The sequence below is a fragment of the Mchenga conophoros genome, linkage group LG15, assembly GCF_057382185.1.
Source record: "Mchenga conophoros isolate Kocher_MC1m ecotype Shallow Benthic linkage group LG15, M_conophoros_male_GT1.1, whole genome shotgun sequence".
In the NCBI taxonomy this organism is placed as follows: Eukaryota; Metazoa; Chordata; class Actinopteri; order Cichliformes; family Cichlidae; genus Mchenga; species Mchenga conophoros.
Genome location: NC_140540.1, coordinates 14,139,527 through 14,163,624, shown reverse-complemented (window position 1 = coordinate 14,163,624; position 24,098 = coordinate 14,139,527). Strand labels below are relative to the sequence as shown.

Sequence of the window (24,098 nt, the reverse complement as noted above, 5' to 3'; positions counted from 1 at the left end):
TGTTGTGGAAAATGGATGGATGTTACAGAAGACAAAACACCATGTGAGTGAAAACCAAACTGTGCTTTCTTTTTCTAACAGCAGGTGTCAGACTCAACTTAGATTTGATTTAAAAAGTAAATGATGCAGTTAGTGCAAATAATATTGATTATATCTATAAAAAGCATCTGAGTAGGAAATCCAACAAGAGGCTTCATATCTTTAAAGACGTTTTTTTAATATATTTTAAAGAAAAAAACTGCTTATTAATCACCCCAAACACCAGTAACAAGACAATGGGAACTCTCACTGCAGTGAACAACAAGAAGGGAATTCTGTAAGGAAGAATGTCCAGGGTGAAGAAGTCAACTGTCCCGCTGAAAACAAATTACACCCTAAGAGCTAAAGGTCATTCAGAGGCTGTGCACTTCCCTTTTACAGCCCATTTATCTCCAGACTGTGTGGACGAGTTGAAACGGATCAAACAGAAACAGTTTGGACCAGAGGAAGGGCATGTAGGCCACTGTCTGTTGACACTACTGAGAAAACGGATATAATATACTAATTTTCACGTCAGTGTGACTGTAAATTATTACATGACAGGAATCCAAGAGGAAGAAGTTGGCTTTGCGGTTATGTGTTAAATTGTCACATTTTATTTAAGATTTAACCGTTTTATTTCGACGGCGATATCATGAAGAAAACATAATGTTCAGAAATCTCAGCACCGCCGAGTCTCATCACCCAAAATGTTGCTGTTTGCTGAGAGAATTAACACAAAACATCCAAGATCACTGTGAACTGACAGAACCAGGAAAGACACACCTTCAATAAGAGGGTCCTATTGAAGGTGAACTACAGCACAGAGTCACTCTGAAGGTAAAACATATGTGCCATTCGTACATATAGCTGTCTACACTTTTATGAGTATTTTGGCAGATTTTTAAATTAAGTAGAAATGAATGCAACCGTGGCAACAAACAACATAAAAATAAACCTTTCTGTGCGTGCATCATACAACACAAACATGATATAGAAATGTAGATTTAAAATAAATTGTCTGATGAAAAACGCTGACAATGTGGAGCTCGTGTGAAGTGCAACTGATGTAAAACTCTCAGTCTGCACTGTGATACATTCAGATACATCGATCGCAATTACAGAACAGACTGTTTATCATGAGATTTGGCTGTTACACAAGTCAAAGTCCATTTTTTATGTTATTGCTCTAATGACAAAACAGTTATTGTCTGGATTAGTGATTACAAGAGGCTGAGGCTGATCCATGAGGCTGATTTGATTTCTGGAGCCTGAGACAGATGGCAAATTTTTTCGGTCATGAAAATTATGGTCATTTTCACTTCTCTTCCTGTTTCCAGGTTTTATACTAAGCTGTTTAATATTTAGTGTGTAGATATGAGAGTGGCCTCACACTTCCCTTCCCAAAATAAAAACCTAGCAGGGAGTTCACTGCTTTGCACCTCTGACGAGCACATATGGTTACTTTAAACCATCCCCAGCTTAACACTTGTGAGAAACGGTAAACGGTTTATTATAAGGAGACACGAGAAAAGCATTTCAATGAGGACATGTGCAGCTGTTAAAGTAACAGAGTAATCAATGAATGTAAGCAGAGGATTCTGCTATTTAAACCTCCTGAAGAGACATCCGTTGTAGTGTCTTTTCCTTTTCTCGGTTGCATGTGAGTCCCATTCATCTTTTCCCCCCGAAACACTGGTGGGCTCACCTCTGTGTGCCTGTGTGTGTGTGTGTGTGTGTGTGTGTGTGTGTGTGTGTGTGGGGTGGGGGGTGGGGGGGGGGGGGGTAACTATGAACTGAAATACCAAACAAACCAAAAACAGCTGTCTGCTTAAAGGAGGGAGGGAGAGGATCCAGAGCAGACCTGAGGTAAACGTTGGCATGTTGACTCACACAGACAGCGCAGACAGAGAAGCTCTGTTGTCTGTGCTGCAGAGTCATTCCAGAGGTGACACGGTAACCTCTGTCTGTTGTTTTTCTGGCACCAGCCAAAGCGTAAAAGATAGCAGGGTACAAAACCAGAAAGTTTTCAACTCAGGGCAGTCAGAGAAGTAAACTGTAGACTTTAATCCTGCTATATGTTATGTTACTATCAAAGATGTTTCTGAGTGAAAAAAAATAGAGGTTTAAAAACTAATTTCCCCCTGACCCCACACATCTTTACCGTTCTGTGAAGCCAAACAGTGTTACAGCGCACTGTAAACAGAAATGTTAGCGCTTTACCTTCATATTTGCCTTTCTAAGTTGACATAGAAATATGTGTATGCCATAAAAATGTACAGTTATGTAAGAGACTCTTTTGTATCTACATGTTTTCCCAAATACCTTCAAGTTTTTGAAGATAGATGTTCATTGAGAGGACTTGGAATGAATTTTAGAAGAGTTACAGAGACAGTTTGATACATTTAATTTTAATTTTGATTTTTAATCATTGAGCGCCAGGCTGCATTTACAGTAATCTTTTTGGGTAAGCAGTGAGCAGTGAGGCTTAAACAGACATGTTTAATTAAGATACCTGCTTTCAAAGAAATTCTGGGTTTTTTTGGTAACATTTGTGTTCATTTTCCTACATCTAGCATATTTCCTCCATACAGTAACATCTACAAAAGACTAAAACTAACATTAAAACCAATGAAACTAATCATTTCCAAACAATAAAAGCTTCGCTTAAACAAGGAAAAATACACTGAAAAGTAAATACAATTAAACTAAACTAAAAAAAATATTACAAAAACTGTAACAATTCTGGAATGCAGAGTTATAATCCTAAATATTTTCACAAAATAAATGCCATCTTTCAGTCAATCAGCTAGAATTTTACTACTTAAAGAATTTACTATAACGCTGTTACATCTTTAGATAGTAATTGTATTTTTTTAAATATGTATTTTATAGAGTGCATCATGTAATATTATTTCAAAAATAATACAACAACAAATGTACAAATATGAGATTAGATTTTAATGGAATTTTTTACTATATATATGGTATGATACATGTTTGTGTCACCACCTGATAAATGGGAAAATATTCATTATTCCGTATTTTTAGTTGAATTCAAGTTGCACATTTATTAAGGCTACGTGTAATTCAGCACCAGGCTAATATATACAATATTCATTTATACAAAATAGAAAAAAAAGATTAAAGAAATGTTAGATTACTATATATTTTAATATGCTCCTGGGGGTTTAGTTTAAGTAACATTTACAGTAGATTTGGGGGGAAAAAAATCATCAATAAAAAGTTAAAATAAAGTTTATTTGTAGACATTGTTGCTCAGCAGTCAGTAACCTGGGGGGTTGATTTGTGAGTCATTGCTTCTCTCAGTCTGTGGTTGAAGTTAGAGTGGATCGCAGGAAGTTCCTCCCCATGATGCAGTAGTCTGTGGGAGCAACAAAAGTCATCTGGCTCTGCGGAATATAAATAATCAGGAGGTCAGATTGCTCCCAGTGGGTGGGAACCTTTTACTACCAATCATGGAGGAAAAAGCCGCTGACTCTTACTTACGTGCAAAGTTTCAGGCACGGCCCACCGTGTTCTCAAGACGCTCTATTCTCCCAGTCACGTCAGCAAGTTTGAGGAGTCAAGGACTTTTTTTTTGACAATTATACAATGGAGCAATAACACCAGTAACAATAATAACACGAAGAAACCATCAGCTGTCAGCTGCAGAGACTGTTTATAATAAACTGTCATCCATCTGAAACAACAGACTGGATATGCTTGGCTGCGAGCTGTTGGATGGCTGCCTGCATCTGCTTCTGGAAAGCCAGTCTAGCCTCGCATTTGCAGGGATCCTCCACCACCTCGACCTTCACCTCTTTGCCGGGAGAAAGCAAATTTCACATCAGGGTAACAGATCACGCAGAGAGTGAAAAAGCACACAGAGCACCACCCACGCCACTTTCCCCCACTAGACTGCTGATGGAGAACAAAACAAAGCTTAAATGAATGGAAGCTTTTTAAGGCAGAAAAGTACCAATTTCATGTAAACTGTCCAAAAAAAAAAAACCATCTGCTACAGATTCAGGATTTTTGTAGTGTTATGAAGCCCTGATCAGAATCCAAGCTGGGTATCTACACGTCTTTAAACTGTTGAGGAGCATTAGTATGACACCAAAGAGCTGCAGGAATCCACACAGTATGATCTTACGTTTCAGGGAACATGTTTTCTTGTCCGCATTCAAGATATAACCTTTCCGGCACTTGCAGTAATACGAGGCGTTGCTGTTGACACAAATGTGTTCGCAGTCGTGTCCCATGGAGCAGGGGTCCACACCTAGAATAAGCCAGGATTAAGGGATGGCAGCATGGGTACAGTTTTTTGCGTGCAAGCAAGGTGGGTAGCTTGTGAAACGTAAGACTATGCTAAAAAAAGATAGAAGCTATTTTTTACTTCACATTTTGGAATTTTATGATTTTTTTCTGCATGCACGAGTTAAAAAAGTATGACTGGAAACTTTTCGAAGATATTTGTAGTTGACCACACATGTGGCGGAAACACCTTCACCGCATCTGTGAACTGCTGTGTGTTGGACAACTGAGGTAACATAACAAAGCACATCAGTTTGGACAGTTAACGAACAGACGCACACAAATTCACACATATGGAGAAACAATACAGCAAAACATCCATTTCAAACCTTCAACATCTGTCTTTTAGTACACGAATGTAATTGAAGAGCAGTCACACAAGTTAGCAAACTGTTTTTGATAGTTGATCATTGTGTCTGATAAATTTACTTTGAAAATTCGATGTTTCTTATGTTTCAAAAAGAATAAAATCAGCTTATATGGATGGATTTCACTTATCATGTTATGTTCATCTGAATGCTTTCTAATCAGTTTTCCAAATGTTTAAAAGTTTTGTAGAGAGGTTTTACTCTACGTTTTAATTATTTTCAACACAGACTAAGGAAAAATTCAGAGAACCGGGACGCTTTGATTGCAAAAATAATTAATCTATGATCACCATATAAACGTTTCGCTTTTTAAAGAGAAGCTGACAGTCTTAAGACTTTCCGTGGGTTTAAATTGGCGACTACAAGCACGTTCTAGAGCCGACATCTGCAGTCCATACGGGGGCTGAGACCATCTGTTCTAATACTTTTTTCACATTTTTACCAATAACTGTCAATGACCCATAAAAGCCTCCCCCAGACTTAATGATGGAAAAAGGTCTTGCAGGCCGGCTTTGTCCTACCACACAGGGTCTCTCTGAACTTGGACGTGAGCTTCTCGATGACGCCGTAGGTCTCCACGTAGAAGACGTGGTCCTCCAGAGGGGTGCTGGCCATCAGCTGAAGGGATCGCATGTCTGCACGGTCCACCCCGACAGCGTAGATCTCGATACCCTTTCCCCGGGCTGCAGCAGACACTTCTTCCACCTGGTCTTGAGGTCTCCCGTCTGTCACGATGATGGCCACCTTGGAGATATTCCTAGAACGAGGCCGGGCTCCAGACTGCTCGGTGAAAGCTTCATTCGCTGCAGTTTTGATGGCGAGGCCGGTCATGGTGCCAGTCGCCAAAGGCTCAATGCGGGAGATGGCTTTCTTCAAGTCTAGTTTGCTAAAATAGTCTTTGAGCAGGAACTCTGTCTTGACCGTGCTGGCGTAGTTGACCACAGCCACCCTGGTGGAATCTGAGCCCACTTCAAGGGTGTCGACTATGTTGGCCAGAAAGATTTTAACCTTCTCAAACTCTCCTCGACGCACGCTGCGAGAGCTGTCAATGATGAAGACCAGGTCCAGGGAACGGCTTCTGCACTGAGAGTCTGTCTCTGTGATCAAACCATGGCAGGATTAAATCGATATAATACAAAAAAAATTCAGTTCGTTATTCAGACAAACATTTGTACTTTCTCTGAGGTCATTATGTAGTTATTCATCCACAAAAGAAGAAAGAATACTTTGGGATGCACTCAATGAAACAATTGAGCATCGCCGCGGTGGTTCCTCTAAAATGATATTGTATGCTATTTTACATACTATGCATCATTTCAGGGATTCAACAGTCCATCAGAGACATGCTTTATCCTTTCATGTCATTTTCCTGAATGAAAAGGATGCCCAACACATGAAAAATGGCATGTCAATGGCAGTTAGAATCCCTGCCAGTCCAGTTTTACACACATACATTAAACTAGATCATTTCTGGAGTGTTTACCTCTTTACATAAACATCACTGATGAAATGGAACTAAAATATCTGACCTGAAAAAAGAGCATTGGTTGGTTTGGAAAGCAAACCTAACTGGTAATATTCTACCTGTCGGCACAGGACTGACGGTGGTGATGAAGCCGCTTTGGGTACTGACCGGTAGCGTCACAGGAGTGGTGGTCTTCCCTGGCGGCACAGCGGTCACCGGTGGCACTGTACTCGCTGGCAGGGTTGGTAGAATTGCCGGTTCTGGTTCAGTTGGAGGGCGTACCACAGGTGAGGGGCAGAGACCTTTCACTTTGTAAGGGAACGGGTCTTTGATCCCATGTTGGGGATGACGAACCAGTGGTGGTGAGAGAGCTTTGTGTATGTGATGCATATGTGGGCCTTTGAATGTGTGGTGAAAAGGTGATATAGGGACTGGGGGTCTGTGGTAAGTCACTGGTGGAGATAGAGGAAAGGGGTGATACACTACCGGTGGAGGGATCCTTGGTGGCTGGTAGTGGTAGTGATACCTTTCTCTATACGTGTAGTCACTTCTGTGAACTACGAGGCCACCAGAAAGGAAAAGTGATGAGAACATTAGTAGGTTGGTAGAAGGTAAACAGGAAAGTTGTGTAAGTTGACATTGTGTAGTAAGTAAAACATACTGTGCAATAATCTCTTTTGTTTACTTTGGATCACAGACAAATTATTAGTATGTGCATTCAGCCATCCGGGCTGTTTCAGACAAGCCTCTACTATAGTCTGCACAGAGCTTGTGAAACCCCCAGCCAAGATCTGAGAATTCATGCAGGATGTGTTTGAGAAGAGTGTAAAATTTATTTGTTAGAATGAATTTTTATGAATGAAATATCTGTAATATTAAAAATGAATGATTTTTACTACAAAAAATGTGCATTAATCTTTTGTGGAAAAAAGCAAAATAATACTGCTAGAAAGGAGCGGTGGACAAAGTATGCTCACTCAAGTATCTTGTACTTTGTCAACTCCACTAAACTTGGGAGTCAAATTCTAGTTGCTCTGCTCTCTGATATTTTAAATGTCTTACATGTTTGTAAGCTGCTGTATTTGTTTTCCTAGCCTACCTATTCCACCACTGCTAGACTTTTGTGTAAAACCAGAATACTAAAAATTAAAGACTTACTTGCTGGATTCAGGGTCCTGAGCGGTGGGTGCCCATTATTTCTGGTTTGAGCGTAACTCTGAGCAGCCATTAGCTCGGGATCCCCTGCCATGAGGTGGTATGTGCCCTGTACATCAGACAGCAGGGGTGCAGCGCAGTACAGGAGGATCCAGTGAAAAGCCTTCATCCTTTCAGTGTGCAGAGCGCCTTCTGTGGTCTGACCTCTCTGAACACTTTGTCTGTGAGGATCAGGGGGTCAAACCGCCACTGAGTAGGAGGAGACCTGAGTGAGACACGTCAAACTGTCTGCCCCAAAAAGGTGGGTCATGAACTTCAGGAGGTGTATAGAAGAGCCAAAAATGTTTCTTTGTTCTTACTTTTTCAATGTTTTGCAACAGTGCTGCAAATATGCAAATCTTGTTTTAGCATAATGAAAAACATTTGGGACAATAAAGTGGTAAATATGTGATTTTGTTGATCTAAACATGCTGTCTGAAATACACTCTACCAACAAAGTCCAGAGTTTGAATAACTTACTATAAAACCTGTGGAGCTATAGACAATAACACATTAGCTTAAAAAATTCTGAAGAATTACTGTTTAAGACCACTTTCAAAAATTAAAAGAAAGTCTGGCTACTTGGAAACAAAATAAACAAATAAGGGCTGGGTTGAGGACGTCCCTAAACACTGTATTACTACCTGCTGACACTAGATGGCGTATGAGTATTATCAATCACCAGCATATGAGTCTATGAGACCATGTGGTTGTTTTTTTTGTCCTTAACGCTATTTCAAGACTTGTAGTGAGAGCTCCTTTTTAATATCTCTCGATTTTCCTTCAGTTTATTTATGATGAGAAAAAAAGACGAGAACTAAGATGTAATAGTTTTGAAAGGTTTATTGAAGTCAAATGTATTTCTACTAGGATAAATCATATGACCAATATAGGAACGAGGGTAAGGTTTGCCGATAAGCATGCAACAACTAATTTTCACAAGACTAGCCGTTTTCTACAGGTACCAGGTAAAAGTTAAAAAGAAAAAGCAGAGAAAATGATCCACCATCAGTGCCCTCTGCCCCCACACGTTTATCTTAGCTGGAACACAGTTTACTACCTTAGCCAACACATAGGGGCAGCAGAGAGTGGTGATGATGTCTAAGGTGGGGGTAAAACTTAATTACAGTGAAGCTAAATAAATAACAGACAAAAAATGCTACAGACTCCATTCAAGACTGAGATAGAATCATTTACTTCTTAATGATTGAGGGGAAAACTGTAACACAATGCAACAATAAGTGCTATAGTAAGTGGATTGTCAGTTTGTTTTTCTTTTAAACTTCATATATCAATCTATTAATGGGATGTGCTGGATTGATAAGAGCATTTCAAGCAGTTTAACTTTCACATATATCCCTTTTACTAAGACAACAAAAAAAAATGTTGGCAGAAGATGGGGTGGGACAGGGATACACTTGTGCCTCTTTTTAAACACATTCATTCATTCATTTTCAGTCATGCTCTCATTTGCCACCTTTCTCCTCTCATCTCCAGAACGCTCTATAGACACTATAGAAATACAGCGGCTGAGGGCAGGTGGGAGGGTTGAACTAAACATCTTCAGGGGTCTTACACTTACACAACAGGTCAGAGGGGTCGGGGATCAGGTGAGGGCAAGAAGGAATGCATATGATGGCTGTGTGTGCGTGTGTGTTTTGGCAACAGGGCTGGTGTTTAGGCTGGCATGTAAGGAGGAGGCGGCTCCTTCTCTGGCATCTTCATGGCCATCTCGTAAGTAGGCAAGATGTACTAAAGAAGAGAGAGAAACATTTAAAGAGTAGTGAGGGCTCATTGTACAGGGAGGGGGAAAAAAGACAACATGAAACCAAAAACCCAACCAAGCATGTCTCTGAAAAAAGGAATTGAGAGTCATGTTCTGTGACTCTCAGTTCCTTTGTTGAATTCAACATCAATAAATGAAATTAAGCTGCGATGACATCAGAACTCTGGCCCATCTGCAGTATTCAGCACATTCTGAGCAGAGCAGCATCAGTGAAGTTAAAATTAGTTTGAAATTATTCTGAAACTCGATTAAAAATAAAGGAAAATGCACAAAGTGAATCGGAGCTTTTTAAATGTGAATGCTGGCAACTTCTGTTTGTCTACAGACACATTTTCAGTCTAATAACTGAGAAGATAACCGGCAAACTAAATCATTTATATTGTCGATTTTAGCCTGAGTTATGAATTAATTTTACCATAGTAGAAGCATGTTTTAGTGCAACCTAAATAATAACTACCGGTAATATTAAATGTTTCTTTAAAGATGGCGTAAAGAATATCTGGAGTGAGACTATCCTCTCAGCAGGTCAGCTTTCAGTGTGGAGACACCGTGTCGCCTGCTGCCTCAACTACAGCATCACGGTGCCAGTGCCTCAATACTTTCTGTTCATAGATGCTGAGGTGGCTTGCATACCTGGGGAGGGGTTTCAAAGGCAGGGTACACAGCGATTTCTGGCATGTTCCTGTTGTTAATATACTTGTAGCAGTTCCACACACAGTTGATCAAATAAGCCTGGAAAGCAGAGGGAAAAATATTTGTATCGTTACAGTCGACAGCTTCCTGTCTCCTCCTCCTAAATGAACACATATGCCAAAACCAAACAAACATCCTAATATAACTGTGTCTGACTGTGAATAATTGATAGATTCACCTTGAGGATGATGAGGAAGGCAAAGAAGACCAGCACAACGAGCAGCAGGCAGCTGGAGTTCATATAGAGGAGGTTATCCTTGTATGGGAAATCCGGCTGAGGAGGAAAAGGAGACAAAATGTTGATTCTTACTCACTTTACTGTCAGCATTTCCACACTCGAAATGTAAAAAGACTACTATCGTTTTCTTTTTTTTCTTCTGGAAGCACCCTTACTGAAAGAATAACAATGAGCTCATCTGTTTTCTTACATTTTTTTTCCCTCTAGGAAATAATCTCTGTACGTGTAGAGATAAATCGTATGGTAAAATCAGAATTCTCTCTCTTATTATCGTTAGAAGCATGAAAAGCTTAGGTTGTGGATACGGCGACTGTTGACTGTTGCTTCATTGGTCATGGCTGCATCTGAAAGGACTCCCTATAAATACTGACTGTTTAGTAATTGAGTGTTTGATGTATAAATGTGCACATTTACTCAGTTTTATTTATATAGCACCAAATCACAAAAACAGATGCCTCAAGGCACTTTATATGGTAAGGTAAAGACGCTACAATAATGGAGAGAAAATCGAACAACGCTCTTTGAAGAGGCACTTGGCGACAGTGGGGAGGAAAACTCCCTCCCCTCATGGAGCGACAGCCATCTGCCGCGACCGGTTGGGGGTGATGGGAGGAAGACAGGTTAAAAGACAGACTGTGGAAGAGAGCCAGTTACATTTATACGCTGTAGTGTCCATGAGACTTCCAGTGTGACACAAAAGTACACTACCTCCTTAACAACCTTTGCATTTATGCAACAGCACTTATGGAAAATGTTGACTAATAAGTGTCCGAAATCTCAGTTTCCAACTGGGCATGGTGTGAATCACTAAATCTTTAGAGAGAGCAAAGAGGGCGATACTGGATGAGGGCCAAGTGAGAAGTTGTAAAGATACTGTCATGGAAAGGGTGTAGTCAGATTGAGATATTGTGAAAAATAACATCGGACTTTGAACTGACCAGCTGGTCCAGGTAGTCTCTGATCCTGGGTAGGTACGTGAGAGAACTGATGGCCACCAGGCAGCTCAGAGCAAAGTCAAACAGCTGGTAGCAGAAAAATGGGATGAGCCAGCCCTCACGGTGCTAAAACAAAAAAAAAAAAAAAAAAAAAGAAAGAAAGAAAGAAAGAAAGAAAGATGATTAAAAGAATGAATCACTTGGGCAGATCTTTTATAATTTTGGAAGAACTATAGTGCAGATTCAAACCTTATCTCTAAACACTTGTCTTAGTTAAGATAAACCCTAAACATATTAATGTTATTTAGATCTACAAATCTTACAGCTGTGGGTGCACTACTCATTTCTTAAGAAGTCTTCTTCCAAGTTCTAAACGTAACGATTCTGAGATTTTCCACTGCTCAGATTGAAATATCAGATGTGCTTTGAGGTAAACAAACAGCTAACAATAAGCACCCATGGATATAAACAGGCATTATCATAAATATATACAGAGAAGGTTTAAATCAGCAAAACAGTCCTTTCTGATACATTTTCTTTCTACCAAAGCACAGTGTACTCAGGTTCTGACGAAAATCTTCTTCACTGCTAACATTAAGTAGGAATTTGGATTTGGTACACTATAATTAAATACTTATTACAATGGGGAGGGTGGAATCTAAAAGGGGTACCTGGTATACTACAGTGGAAAAGGGTATCTGCCACATTTGTCTCTGGGTTTCTACCTGCACAGTAACCAGCATGCACAGTATACCCAGCCTGCAGATGGGTGTCATACTTTTTACTGTGCAGTCATCCATACTAGCAGCTAAATACAGGTCCACGTCAAAACGCTATCAAACCTGTCAGTCTTGATGCCATCAGGCAAGCCTGTGAGGTAAAGACGACAGGCAATAAGATCACAGTATTGTGTGCTTCAGCCCCATGACATCAGGGTTATTTGGCATGTTTTTCTCCTTTGGTTACCTCTTATCCTGCTTCTTTTTCTTTCACACTTTTAAACACGACATTTGGGATTACATTTTTGCATTAAAAAACAAAAAACAAAAAAAACAAACCACGACAACACTTTAAATATATTACACGCTGTCAAAGAGATTTAAAAAGAAAAAAAATTTATTTACAGTGCACACTTACAGTAATAGCTCCGTACACCATCATGGCACTGATAGTGAGCATCAAGAGAGAGATGGCAAATCCAACACAGGCATTTTCTGTATGAGAAAAAGACAGAAGGAATACACTGAATGAATACAGTTAAAGATTTTACTACATTTTACTACAGCACTGGCTTTATTGTTAAACATTTTGCCTGTGGTCTTTGAGGCAGCTGCATTCAGGGTTAAGTGAACAGTCTCCAGGGATTCTCTCTTTCCAGCTCTGGGGAGCATTAAGCCTCTCGCTTTCAGTCAGTAAAGACGTAATGAAACTCAGTCTGGGATAATTAAAAGGTCTGCCTTTCATATCCTCCTCCTCTCTCCTCATCACTTACTCAGTCTCTCTCATACTGAACTGTTCTGCCTGTTGCACTGGAGATGCCTGTGAGTGAGCAACTACAGAAATGCGGTCCAGACAAAATCTTCCGTTATTCAGTAGCTCAGGCAGAACAACATGTTCACTGATGCATGAACCTGACAGGGGACTGCCGCTCAAGAAAAATAAATTTGATAGGGGCAAACGCACACACCGCAATAATATATTATAATATATTTTTTAAAGCAGGAAGACGAACAGCTAAAATTTCATCAACTCATAATTCTGATATTATTAACACAGGATTTCCTATTTATACCAGCATATCTAAAAGGAGTATTTAAAGAAATGACCTTAACCTCAAACCCACAGAGCCACTTTCACCCCTTCTTTCTATCAGCTGCACAACGTTTTAAAATGACTTCAACTGCTGAATGAGTGGAGGCTGATGAAGCTGCCCTAATGGCCACGACTTTTAACAACTTAACCCATCTGAATATTAAGATTGCCTTTGCAAGCAGTGGACATCCTCCAATGTCCTGTGTGCTGGCACAAGCCTGTTATGGGAAGGTCACCACATGGCCGATGTGGCCCCTCCTCTCTCGCTGAGTCACTGTTTTATTAAAATGAAGAGGCCTTCACCAAGCCAACCAACAAAACAACTGCCAGCTAAACAGAACACGCACTCAGTCCTGCCAGCCCTGCCCCGTCGCGCACACACAAATATCTAAACAAACATAAATCCTCAAGGAATCACAAAGGAAGTAGCACCAGTGGCACCACACCCCAAACTACATTTTAAGATGACACGTAAACAACTTAACAGTGTTCTGCTGTCCTTGTAAATTTTGTTTTGCAGTGAGTGTGGAGCTGATCTCCCAGTGGAAAATGAATCACACGATCAACCACAGAATAACAGCGACTCATGAGTTAGTGAAAAGCACTGAAAAGAAAAGGCATGGCTCCACTATTTATTCCAATGGAGTGAACTAATGTTTCACTCATTCTACCTCAGAGCACAAGCCCTTACTGTCATAGGACACAGTACAATTCAAAGACCAACCTTTGAAAGTTAATACTGGTGTATGATCCACTAACCAGAATACAATCCAGTTTTTTTTGTTATGAAATTAGTTTTATGACAATTTGTTTTTACTTACCAGACATCCGGTCAGAAGCAAAATAGTGGTCAATGACCTCATACTGCAGGTCGATAGTGGGGACGTTCTCTGGGTGGGTCACAGCGACAGTGAGCAGGATGCCCATCAACAGGTTCACTACCTGAGTGGAGGAAAGAGAAGGTTAAAATGGGCTTTAAAATACATAGATATGTATTCCTTCACCAAAAGTAGATGAACATACAATTACCAGGACACATTTTAGATTCCAGAAACATGCCAACACTGAAGCTGAAAGGCACAGCAACAAGTATATTGTTGAAAAAGATCAACTGAAACCACTGGTTACGTAAAAGGGAGAGAAGTAAACTTGTATGATCAGATAAAGATCACAACAAGATTGCAAAACCTCCTTCTTTGCCTTATCTGGGTATTCGTCTTTTTCCATGATTCAAGAAGGCACAACAATATCTTTCAGAAACTGTTCTGTTTTTGTTTTCTTTGAATGCTTTCAAAATTAGGAGTCTAGCACATACTGTTTAAGCCCAAAGATATTAAGTGAAGTAGATGAACATACAATGTGGGGCGATCGTGGCTCAAGAGTTGTAATCGGAAGGTTGCCGGTTCGAGCCCCGGCTTGGACAGTCTCGGTCGTTGTGTCCTTGGGCAAGACACTTCACCCGTTGCCTACTGGTGGTGGTCAGAGGGCCCGGTGGCGCCAGTGTCCGGCAGCCTCGCCTCTGTCAGTGCGCCCCAGGGTGGCTGTGGCTACAATGTAGCTGCCATCACCTGTGTGTGAATGGGTGGATGACTGGATGTGTAAAACGCTTTGGGGTCTTTTGGGACTAGTAAAGCGCTATATAAATACAGGCCATTTTAACCCAATCTGGAAGCCCCCTTACACCTGTGCCCTTCAACTTATGCTCCAATTACTCACTGACATAAATAAAACCTACACTGGGTCTCTGTTATGTAGCCTTCAAATTCTCCTTTGATATCATCTGCTTGAAAAATCATTTTTATGCCAAATGTGGATGCCCGAATTAATCACTGCTACACACCATTATCGACTTCCCACAAATGAGCCACGGGACCAGTTCTGACCCGGTGCCTTTGAAAAACCAGCCCACATACTGACAGGTTAAACCAAACACCATTTTAAAAATGTTTTTGGTGACTCATTTGTGGACAGTGAAACAGGAAAACACTCTCCTTATCTTAAAGTGATCAAAGTCACTTTCAACTAGTTTGACTTTATCATGGACCTCCATGGACTCCACCTGCTATTTGACAACTGGGAGCCCCAGCTGGATAAGCACTTGAGAAAACTGTAGCTTGAAAGTAAACAAAACATCCCCAAACATTTTAAAGTAGCACAATTTAAGCAGAAACAGTTCAAAATTGTTAAAAAAGAAACACTACAAAAAACTAAGTACACCTTTCAATAATTAAAATCTGTAATGTATGACACTAGCTTACCAATTAGTACTACCAGCTATCTTTACTTGCAGCTAATGTTTCTTTACTGAATGTGACCACATATGTATTGGTAAGACTAAGTGACTCCGACACATCTGAGACACAATATTTAAATTTTCTAGATCAAAATTACTGACAAAGAGGTGAATATTTAGTTTAAATCATTCTATCATTGCTGACACCAGCATGCATGCAATTTAGGATCCGTTAACCTAACGTGCATGACTGTAGGAGGAAGTCTGTACACCTGGAGAAAATCCAAACGAGCAAAAGGACAACTTGCAGACTAAACACAGAAAAGCCCCAGCTGGCCAGCAGATTCAGAACAGGAACTTTCTGGCTGAAGCAACACTGTTAACTGCTGCACCACTATGCTGCATCAACTATAATAAAGTCCCCAGCTAGTAGGTACGTCTTCATGTCGCCTCTCTCAGTAACTCTACTTCCGCTTTTTACATTAATGGTAACAACAAACAAGCCTGAGACGCCGAAACCACATTAAAGACCATGTTAGTACATACTCTGTATAGAAAATTACAGAGCCTGCTGTTGTGTAGCGCTGTCTGAATGCACAGTGAGTAGAGCTGTGCCATATTATAACAGCCATGATCATTTTTACCACGTGTTATAAAAGTGTCATATCACAATAGCACTGCTACAGCAACATCATGTGTTAAAGTTCCCCAGTGTGCAACAAGGATACAAGCTTGAACATGAAAGCAAGAGCCACGGGTCCAATGATAATTTATTACTTAAAAAGGAAGCTACTTCAACATCCTCCAACAAAGTGCAGTACTTGCAGTACTAAAATATGCTAGAAAAATGGTCCCGCTAAAGGTGGAAACAACACACTTGTTTCAAAAGAAAAAAAGAAAATAAATAAAAAATACACAGTCGAGTACAACCAGGCTACAAGGCAGGATATATGTCTTGATGCAAGCTTAATCATCCAGGTAAGGATGAATAATATCCACTCACTTGGATGAGTGACTAAACAGTTCACCTACTAAAATCCAAATGAACAGAATCAAATTTCTGGAAAGGAGGAGATACTAACAGCTGATGAAGTTCAATGTAAATATAAACAAATGACTCCACCAAGCAGCACTGCAACTTGTTAGATGCACTACACATTACAGGAAGAGCAAACAGTGGCTGGAAATTACTCGTGTGGTTACCTTGTAGTAGGGCTTCAACAGCTGGTTAAAAAGCTCACAAGATACAACATCTCAGGTAGATTTTTTTTGCTGACAATATTGTACAGCTCCTGTAGTATTACAGGGTTAAACTACTTTATCTAAACTAAAGTGTTAAGCAGACATTTTCTATTTTTACTTGAAATATCCCAAGAGAAAACTACCTAAGCTACTTTTGTGCTGACATTTGATTTATGCTGTCACTAGATATATTACAACTGTTGAACTATAATCCTGCTGTTTGCGTCTTGTTTTATTTGATTCACACCTAAAATTAGGAACTGGGTCATCAACTTACAAATGCAGCCGCCTGCAAATATAAAAAAACACACTGTTTAGTATTTTTTTCTATATTGTCAGAAATATAATTATTGCAAATTTTCTTGAAATGCTGCGACGTAATATTGAGGCTATATCACCCACCCGAAATAGTGAGCAATACCAAACATATAAATATACGGCTTGAGCTGGGCTAAAAAAACAAAAACAAAAAAACAATAACAAAACAACAAAGGAAAGAGTGGAGGGCTTAACTTTATAAACTCCATCGAAGTATTTATGGATATTAATTTGAGACAATAAGCTTGGTTTAATGTGTTTAACTGCTAGTATTTATTTATCTACCAGACATTGATCTGATACGTTGTAACGGTGGGATTTAATAATGTAAAAATGACACCCCGGTCGATTACGACTGTTATTCATTTATCCGACTGCAGTAGAGAGCATTATGGACACGACCGAGTGATTTGGGAGTCGCAGTTCACGTGATTAAACCAGGCAAATTTTGTGCAGCTGCAGAGGGATAAAAAAAAGCAAAACGGGATTTACATAAGCAACCAAAGCATGCAACATCTGCTACGTGGTGTGGGCAAAGGAAAAGGGGATTAATTCAGTGAGCGATTTAACTCTAACCAGCCAGCAGAGCTGCAGCAACAAGATGCGCAAAAAACAGTTGGCTAACCTTAGCTACGTGGGCATGCCCAATTACTTTACTTTTGACTACTTTAATACAACTGCCATCACCACATATGTGAGACACAATAATTAGTTATTGTGTTAAATGCGCGTTTTTGCTTTTTTGGGTTGCTATTATGGCCACTATTTGATAAACGCCATGTTAGCAAGTTAGCGAAATGTCAGCTACGCAAGTCAAATTTCATGTATTTTAATACGCATAATAACCAACCAGCTGCTGATGACTTCGAAAAAATGATGAACCACTACGTCTTCTCTGTTTTAATTTACTAAGCGATTTTTTTTTTCAAACTTGTGCGAGTTTGAGACTAACAGAAAGCAAAATCCGACATGACAGCGGTAGCGGGTTATTGCTAACCCTAGCTTTCTGTTAACATTAACTCGACGAATAAAGAGTCCAGAGTAACAGCTACTTCATATTTTAGTCCCTAAAAACTACTGCAACAAATTCTCAGAGCCATTTGCACCTTGTATTAACATCCTTCGTTGCATAACTTCCTACTTTGGGGAACTTAACGGAACTGGTAAAGTGCTAGCTAACGTTAGCTTACTGACCCCTATCATTGCGAACCACAGTACGTACCATGTACCATGTTCCCAGGATGATCGTCCCCGTTCGGACGTGGCAACATCCGCAACACCTAGTGGTGTACAGTCTGTCTCGACTGGGTTTAAAATGATGCATGTCCTCTACAAGCGTAGGGAGAAACATCTGAAGAGCTGATTGCGGAGGAGAAATTCTTCTCAGTATCAACAGTCAACGAGCGAATGAAGAGGAACGCCCACCACTTCCCTGACGGCCTGCGCGCAGCGCGCATGAAAACAAACCCTCTGACGGGCAGGAAAAGGCAGAGACACCAGGGTTTGATTGACAGAGGATTCAACCATTGGCCGCAAAGAAATAATAAAAAAAAGGCCTAAATAGATTTACTTTACTGAATATTCCGCAACGCAAAAATGTTCATAAATTGTTATTTGTATTTCATCTGCACACACCTCACTTTTTCCCCTTGCATCCTCCTCTGCCATACCAACCCCTGCATATCCTCGTTCACTACATCCATAAACCTCCTACCCACCAGCTCTATCTTCAAGATCAAATAACTTTCCTCTGTACATTTCCAACCCATCTCAGTCTTACCTCTCTAACTTTGTCTCCAAACTCCTCGACCTGAGCTGTCCCTCAGATGCGCATATTTCCGATCCTGCCCATCCTCGTCACTCACAGTGAAATTCTCAGCATGTTCAACTCTGCCACCTCCAGCTCTACCTCACGTGTTTTTTGTCAGTCCTACCACTGTCTCAAAACCATACATGATAGCGGGTTTCACTAACATCTTGTAAACCTTACCTTTTAGACTTGCTGCTATCACTAACGCACATCTTCATCCGCTCCATTCTGCCTGCGTTCTTTTCTTCACTTTGGAAGGTTGACCACAGGTTTTTAAACTCATCTACCTTCATCTTCCCCCTCCAAAGACATATTCTGACTTTCCTCTACTGTCATTCTTCTTTTCTCCTGAGCAAATCCCCACCTTCCCACGCTCTCTTTTACCTGGTCTATGTCATCTGAAAACATCATAGTCCACAGTCCATCTCCATTGTAAATTAAATCACTACTACTGCACACCACACTACTGTCATTGTCGCTCTTATATCTCCGATGATAATAATAATAACAAAAAAATAATAATAATGCCATGCTGCAAATAATCAAGCTCACTAACACAAAATATCTTACAGATGATATTTACCCATTAGGGTATTACAATTTAAAGCCTTTCAGTTCATATTGAGCCTACAGGATGCAGTGTATAAAACCACCTTCTACTTAAACAAGGCTCTGCAGTTCTGATCATCTTTGAGTAGTAACACATGCCATGCAATAAAATGCACAAACTCTCAGTCATATGCACGTATAAGCAAACTGTGTGGTTCAAAGAAACCACCTCTGCACAGAAAACATTAAAAAAAAATCAGATTTTAATTGTTACAAAGTTATTTTATTATTGATTATTACATGCAAAAATAGACATACATATACGCAACATAAAACATGTTGCATTACAGCAGCTATAGCGGTGTTATGCACTCTTAAATGAGCTGCCCCTTCAATTCATATCTATCACATGGGTCACATAGCTTAAAGTAATGGTGAATGACAGAGATTTTCCTGCCTATCAATGGTCACCACATTACAGAAATTTTGATTATCACTCTCTGGCAACTTAACAATGATTCTCATTTATTCACCCGTCCCTGTAAAACATGACAGAGTAGCCAAGTTTCTACAAAAAATGTTAATTTGCCTGTTTTTTTGTGTTTTATTATTGCATTATGATTTGTCAGAATGTCTGGTGGACAGGCCTGCTTCACTCCATTTTCTTTAGAAGTGCAGTAGATATTTTTTTTTGCCCATTTAAAGGCAAATATAAATGCTACAATAAGCTACCTCTTCAAAACAATTAAACAGAAACTTTCATATAATGATAACTAATTACATATTAAACGGTGCATCTTTGCTTTACCTTCATTCAACCAAACACACTGAAGGCAATTAAAATTACACATCGTAACAAAATCCCACATCACCCAAAACTCAGAGGATACGACCCCAGTGCTACAGCTACTCAGTGTACGACGAAGGAATCACAATTATTTTTAAAAGACGGACACCTGGAAGATCATCGACTACAAAAATCTTTCATGTTTTATCTTAAATATAAATACATTCAACAACAATAGGCATATTTCACTTTAAGTGCATAAGAAATATGAACCCCACCTTCCTTCCAGAGACCACGAGTAAAGTATGCATTTACAGTAGATTTTGAGGTACATAAATTGCCAAGTAGCATCAACTTTTCAAACAACAGCTTTACAGTTATCAGATGCAGGTGTGGTTAAACAAGGAATACTTTTTCCCTGTTTGGTTTCTGATAATTATGATCTAAAGCCTTCTCTGGGCCCAGACTGTATCGGTCCTCCTCCTCTTTCTTCTGCCATTTGTAGATTAATATTCCTGCCACAGTTGCTGCGAGAGCCAATCCCGTTACTCCCCCTGCAATAACACCTGTAAACATAAACCTAGGTGAGCTATATTAGAAAGTCGCAGCTTATAGCTTTCTCATTGTGCCATATTGCAAAGTACCTGCAAGGAATTCACTATTCTCAAAGTAGCTCCTGCTGTTTGCTATAGCAACATATCCAGAGTCATCGTCTGCTGCTGACCTGTGCATGTTGCCAAACGTCTTGTCTGAAAAGCCCTAAAGCAAAAGACAAGACAGTTACACACGATCACTTCCTGTTACACCACCAACATCAACAGGTGAAGAAATCATGGGACTGATTGAAGTAAGTCATACATGGAAAGTAATCTTGGTCTCGTCTCTGGTTTCTGCCAGAATTCTGCCGTCTTTGCTGTTGTGCTGATCTTCAGTTACACCTGGCAAGAGTGCAGTTAGAGAGGATGAAACATACAGTGGTCATGTACATTATGTAAAATGGGTCATTAACATTTTATAGATGAAGAATTACCCTCCTCTGACCCATCTCCAGAACCGGAACCAGAACCATCCAGGTCATAGCCTGATCCCTCCAATTCCTCTGGAGGGACAGAAAGCTAATCATGGGGGGGAAAAAAACACAAGAGGGTATTTAAACATGCTGACTGCTTCCTGTTATATTGTTAAATATGAAAACATACAAGAGGTGAAGGAAGCTAACGAAGGTACTTTCCTTAAGAAGCCAATAAACACATGAATCATGTCCAGGATACAAAGTCCCACAACAAAATAAATAACCTGAAACACACACACTGTGGCTGACAAGCCCATAATGGCACAAGTGATTAGATTGTTACTGGCATGTAGTGTCAAGTAGATGACTTTAAGCGGGAATACAACTCCACCCATTTGGAAAGTAATTAAACTTAACAAAATACAACTTCAGGGAGTAATAATAAATACAGGTGACATCTTTAGCTAGAACAATCAGATGGGAATCAGATGGGAATGTCTAGTCCTCATAATCAGTGAATTCAGAACCCAAAGTACAATAAAACATATACAATCTGTTGTTTATGTGTAATGAACAGATACAGGCCTCATAAGGAAGCCATTCTACAGCTGCAAGAAAGAGTTTGTGTACTCTTTGACCGGTATTCTGCATTATCACAAATAAAATGTGCTCTGTTACAGTTACAGGCAAACACAGTCATACTAAGCCAATAAACAGAGGCTCCACTGAGTCATAGCACAGCCTCCAAAAGCTACTTGAATTCATGTGTTCCAGTTTTAGAGATGAGATATGGAACGTGGGTTGTAAACATGACCCACCATACAGAGTCTGTACTGGGAAAGTTTGCTTTTCTCAAGAAAATTGGTTGAACCATGAACAACATTCACTGAATAAACCATTTTCAATGACTTGAGTATGACAGACAGTATTATTATGGATGGAATCAGAACCCTTGATGCTCTCCCAGATTGTGGATGCCCTCCAAGAAGGTGGTAAACAGAACCCGAGGTTATGAGAAAAATACTTGTTGAAGCCTCTACACCACCATTATGACAATGCTCATGAAGAAATGACACTAAAGTTTAACATTTTGGCAAAAAGTGAGAAGGGGGGGGGGGGGGGGGGACTCCACAACAACATAACATCTTTTCTGGCTGTGGCTCAGGAAGTGGAGCTGTTTACTAATCAGAAGGTTAATGGTTTGATCCCTGTCTGCATGATCGGGCAAGATACTGAACCCTAAAGTGCTCCGACGCTTGCATACACCTAAACATAGAAGGAAGTGCTTTGAGTGCTCAACCGGAGTAGGAAAGCACTGTATAAGAACCAGTCTTACAATCCTGCTATAGGTGCTCAGGGCCTGGAGGGCTTTCAGTCACTGAGATCATAATTAACTTTAAGACCGCATCAAAATATTTTTTCAGTCATGTGTCACAGCAGGTGTATATGCCCTGAGGTAAGGAGAGGCTGGATGTTGAAACCAGACATAATGAACACAAGTAAATCAACAACAGAATGGTTGAACGAGAAGAAAACTAATGCTATGGAGGCCAAATCAGAGTCGTGACGCTAACCCAACTTAAGCTTATAGCCTTAGTAATAACAGGCCTCATACATCATGTACGTTTCAGGGAGGATTAAAGGCTCCAATCGAAACCCTGAAGAAGACACAAGTTTGCCTTTTAACGAGGCTTACATGAAAAGATCAAACCATATCTCATAAAGAAATTTCGACTGATTCAAAAACGGTTTCTTGTATAAATAATTAATATTTTCGGATTCTTAGGTTTGAACAATTTATTGAAACCTGCTTTCCAGATACAATAATCTGATTTTACGGCCTTTACATTACACCATGCATCGTTATAAACAAGCGAGAAGCCTCCTAATACTTTTGATTATTTCTATGTTATTTTTTATAGTTAAGAATTTCAGCTTTGATTAATAGAATTAGACTACTTCATCACTGCTACCGATAACAATATGGTGGATAATAGGTGTGTGTTATTGTTTTTTGCAGTCACGTGACTCTACAACAGCCAGAAACTGGTCTTTAATTGGTATTATCTTCAGTTGACTTTTCCTAAAAATAAAAACAAACCACAAGACACTCTTAGCTGAAAATGTACACATTAACATCTCTTGCTCGAAAGTCTAATGCAGCCCGGTTAACTTCAGGAAGTGAGAAAGGTGAGCGCGAGATCTTTAGCGTCACGTATGGCTTTTTAAAAGTGTTGAACAAGATAAAAATGACTTACCGACGTCCACACCGGATGTATTAATCCCAGAGAGAGAAATAAAGAAGCTGCCAAAGATAGCCGCATGCTTTAGCTGAGCTGGTGTCCGCTTTGCTCTTCTCCGGAGCTGCCTGCGAAGGTGTTTTTATTGAACTTCCAGCTTCTCCCGGTGTCACTGTGTCCAAATCCCGCCCACCAATAAAACACACGTTAACTGTAGCTGATAACAGGTGGCAGGGCTCATACGCTGGAGTCTGTACATAAGACAGACCCCTGGGTAAGAGCAAATAAATGAATAAAAAGTTAATTAATAAATTAACCTACCGTAGGAGGAAATAAAAGCAAAACTGTAATTTGTTTATTCGTGCTGTAGTTTGACCCTTAAAACTATCTTTTTATCTATCATATCGCGTGAGGATCCTGTTGGCTTTGTATAAAAATAAAATATCTATTTAACCAAAACTAAACTTAAAACTAAAACTAGATGTAAAAAACGAAAAAACAAAAAACATTTTAGTTAACTAAAATGGTAGTAATAAGAAATCTGAAAAAAAAAATTAACTAAAATGATTTTTTGAACTTGGAAAAACGAACTAAAATGAAATAAAAATGTAAGGGAAACATCGCTACTTTCCCTATCTGTCTGTTTGTTAAAAACATTGATTACAATGAGTCCTAATAAGTCATTGAAAAACATGTTTGCTGTAAATACTATGACACACTATGAGTCACCTGCTTTCAGAAGACTTTTACAGTAATACCTGTACTTTACCTGAAATTTTCTTAGACTTTTTTTTACACCGAGTTTCGGCTCAGATTCCTTTCTGAGAAACTCTCCGTTGATTGATTTTTATACTCAATCATGTAACTGACATGTTTCCAGTTAACCTAATTAGTTGAAAAATGTTCTCTTTTTCAGTATTTTTCAAGCATTTTGTGCACCGCGAACCAACTTTTTTGAGATGTGTTCCTGCCGTCAAATTCAAAATGAGCAAATATTTTTCACGAAATAATAAAATGTGTCATTATAAACATTTGATGTTTTCTTTGTTTGATTATTAATAACACATGGCTTTATGAGTTT

At 39.6% G+C, this 24,098-nt stretch overlaps 3 protein-coding genes across 3 annotated transcripts; all 3 read right to left on the bottom strand.

Moving 5' to 3' along the window:
* Positions 1–2,461: 2,461 nt before the first annotated feature.
* LOC146558036 (uncharacterized) lies at positions 2,462–7,492 on the bottom strand. Its single transcript, XM_085246752.1, has 7 exons — positions 7,327–7,492; positions 6,288–6,725; positions 5,225–5,800; positions 4,175–4,300; positions 3,744–3,841; positions 3,529–3,595; positions 2,462–3,431 (listed from the first exon to the last, which is right to left on the bottom strand). The coding sequence occupies exons 1-6, from the start codon at positions 7,490–7,492 to the stop codon at positions 3,539–3,541; spliced, it is 1,461 nt and encodes a 486-aa protein (XP_085102878.1). The 3' UTR covers positions 2,462–3,431; positions 3,529–3,538.
* A 698-nt stretch (positions 7,493–8,190) lies between these two features.
* On the bottom strand, positions 8,191–18,069 carry laptm4a (lysosomal protein transmembrane 4 alpha). Its single transcript, XM_085247222.1, has 7 exons — positions 17,842–18,069; positions 13,648–13,768; positions 12,152–12,228; positions 11,018–11,140; positions 10,020–10,115; positions 9,782–9,880; positions 8,191–9,114 (listed from the first exon to the last, which is right to left on the bottom strand). Exons 1-7 carry the CDS (start codon positions 17,968–17,970, stop codon positions 9,040–9,042), a joined length of 720 nt encoding a protein of 239 aa, XP_085103348.1. The 5' UTR covers positions 17,971–18,069; the 3' UTR covers positions 8,191–9,039.
* Positions 18,070–19,239: 1,170 nt separating this feature from the next.
* Positions 19,240–23,200, bottom strand: LOC146558034 (uncharacterized). The gene is made up of 5 exons (XM_085246798.1): positions 23,036–23,200; positions 20,796–20,880; positions 20,624–20,703; positions 20,410–20,524; positions 19,240–20,331 (listed from the first exon to the last, which is right to left on the bottom strand). The coding sequence occupies exons 1-5, from the start codon at positions 23,099–23,101 to the stop codon at positions 20,162–20,164; spliced, it is 516 nt and encodes a 171-aa protein (XP_085102924.1). The 5' UTR covers positions 23,102–23,200; the 3' UTR covers positions 19,240–20,161.
* Positions 23,201–24,098: the final 898 nt, after the last annotated feature.

Coding starts and splice junctions, on each gene's coding strand:
- laptm4a (XM_085247222.1), bottom strand. CDS start 17,970: ATGTTTCTCCCTACGCTTGTAGAGGACATGCATCATTTTAAACCCAGT. Junction 10,116..11,017: donor GAGACTACCTGGACCAGCTG/GTCAGTTCAAAG, acceptor TTTCCTCCTCAG/CCGGATTTCCCATACAAGGA. Junction 9,881..10,019: donor CCTTCCTCATCATCCTCAAG/GTGAATCTATCA, acceptor TCTGCTTTCCAG/GCTTATTTGATCAACTGTGT.
- LOC146558034 (XM_085246798.1), bottom strand. CDS start 23,101: ATGCGGCTATCTTTGGCAGCTTCTTTATTTCTCTCTCTGGGATTAATA. Junction 20,525..20,623: donor AGACCAAGATTACTTTCCAT/GTATGACTTACT, acceptor CTTTTGCTTTAG/GGCTTTTCAGACAAGACGTT. Junction 20,332..20,409: donor GAATAGTGAATTCCTTGCAG/GTACTTTGCAAT, acceptor TTATGTTTACAG/GTGTTATTGCAGGGGGAGTA.
- LOC146558036 (XM_085246752.1), bottom strand. CDS start 7,492: ATGAAGGCTTTTCACTGGATCCTCCTGTACTGCGCTGCACCCCTGCTG. Junction 5,801..6,287: donor CGTCAGTCCTGTGCCGACAG/GTAGAATATTAC, acceptor GTTTGATCACAG/AGACAGACTCTCAGTGCAGA. Junction 4,301..5,224: donor GTTCAGAGAGACCCTGTGTG/GTAGGACAAAGC, acceptor GGCTTATTCTAG/GTGTGGACCCCTGCTCCATG.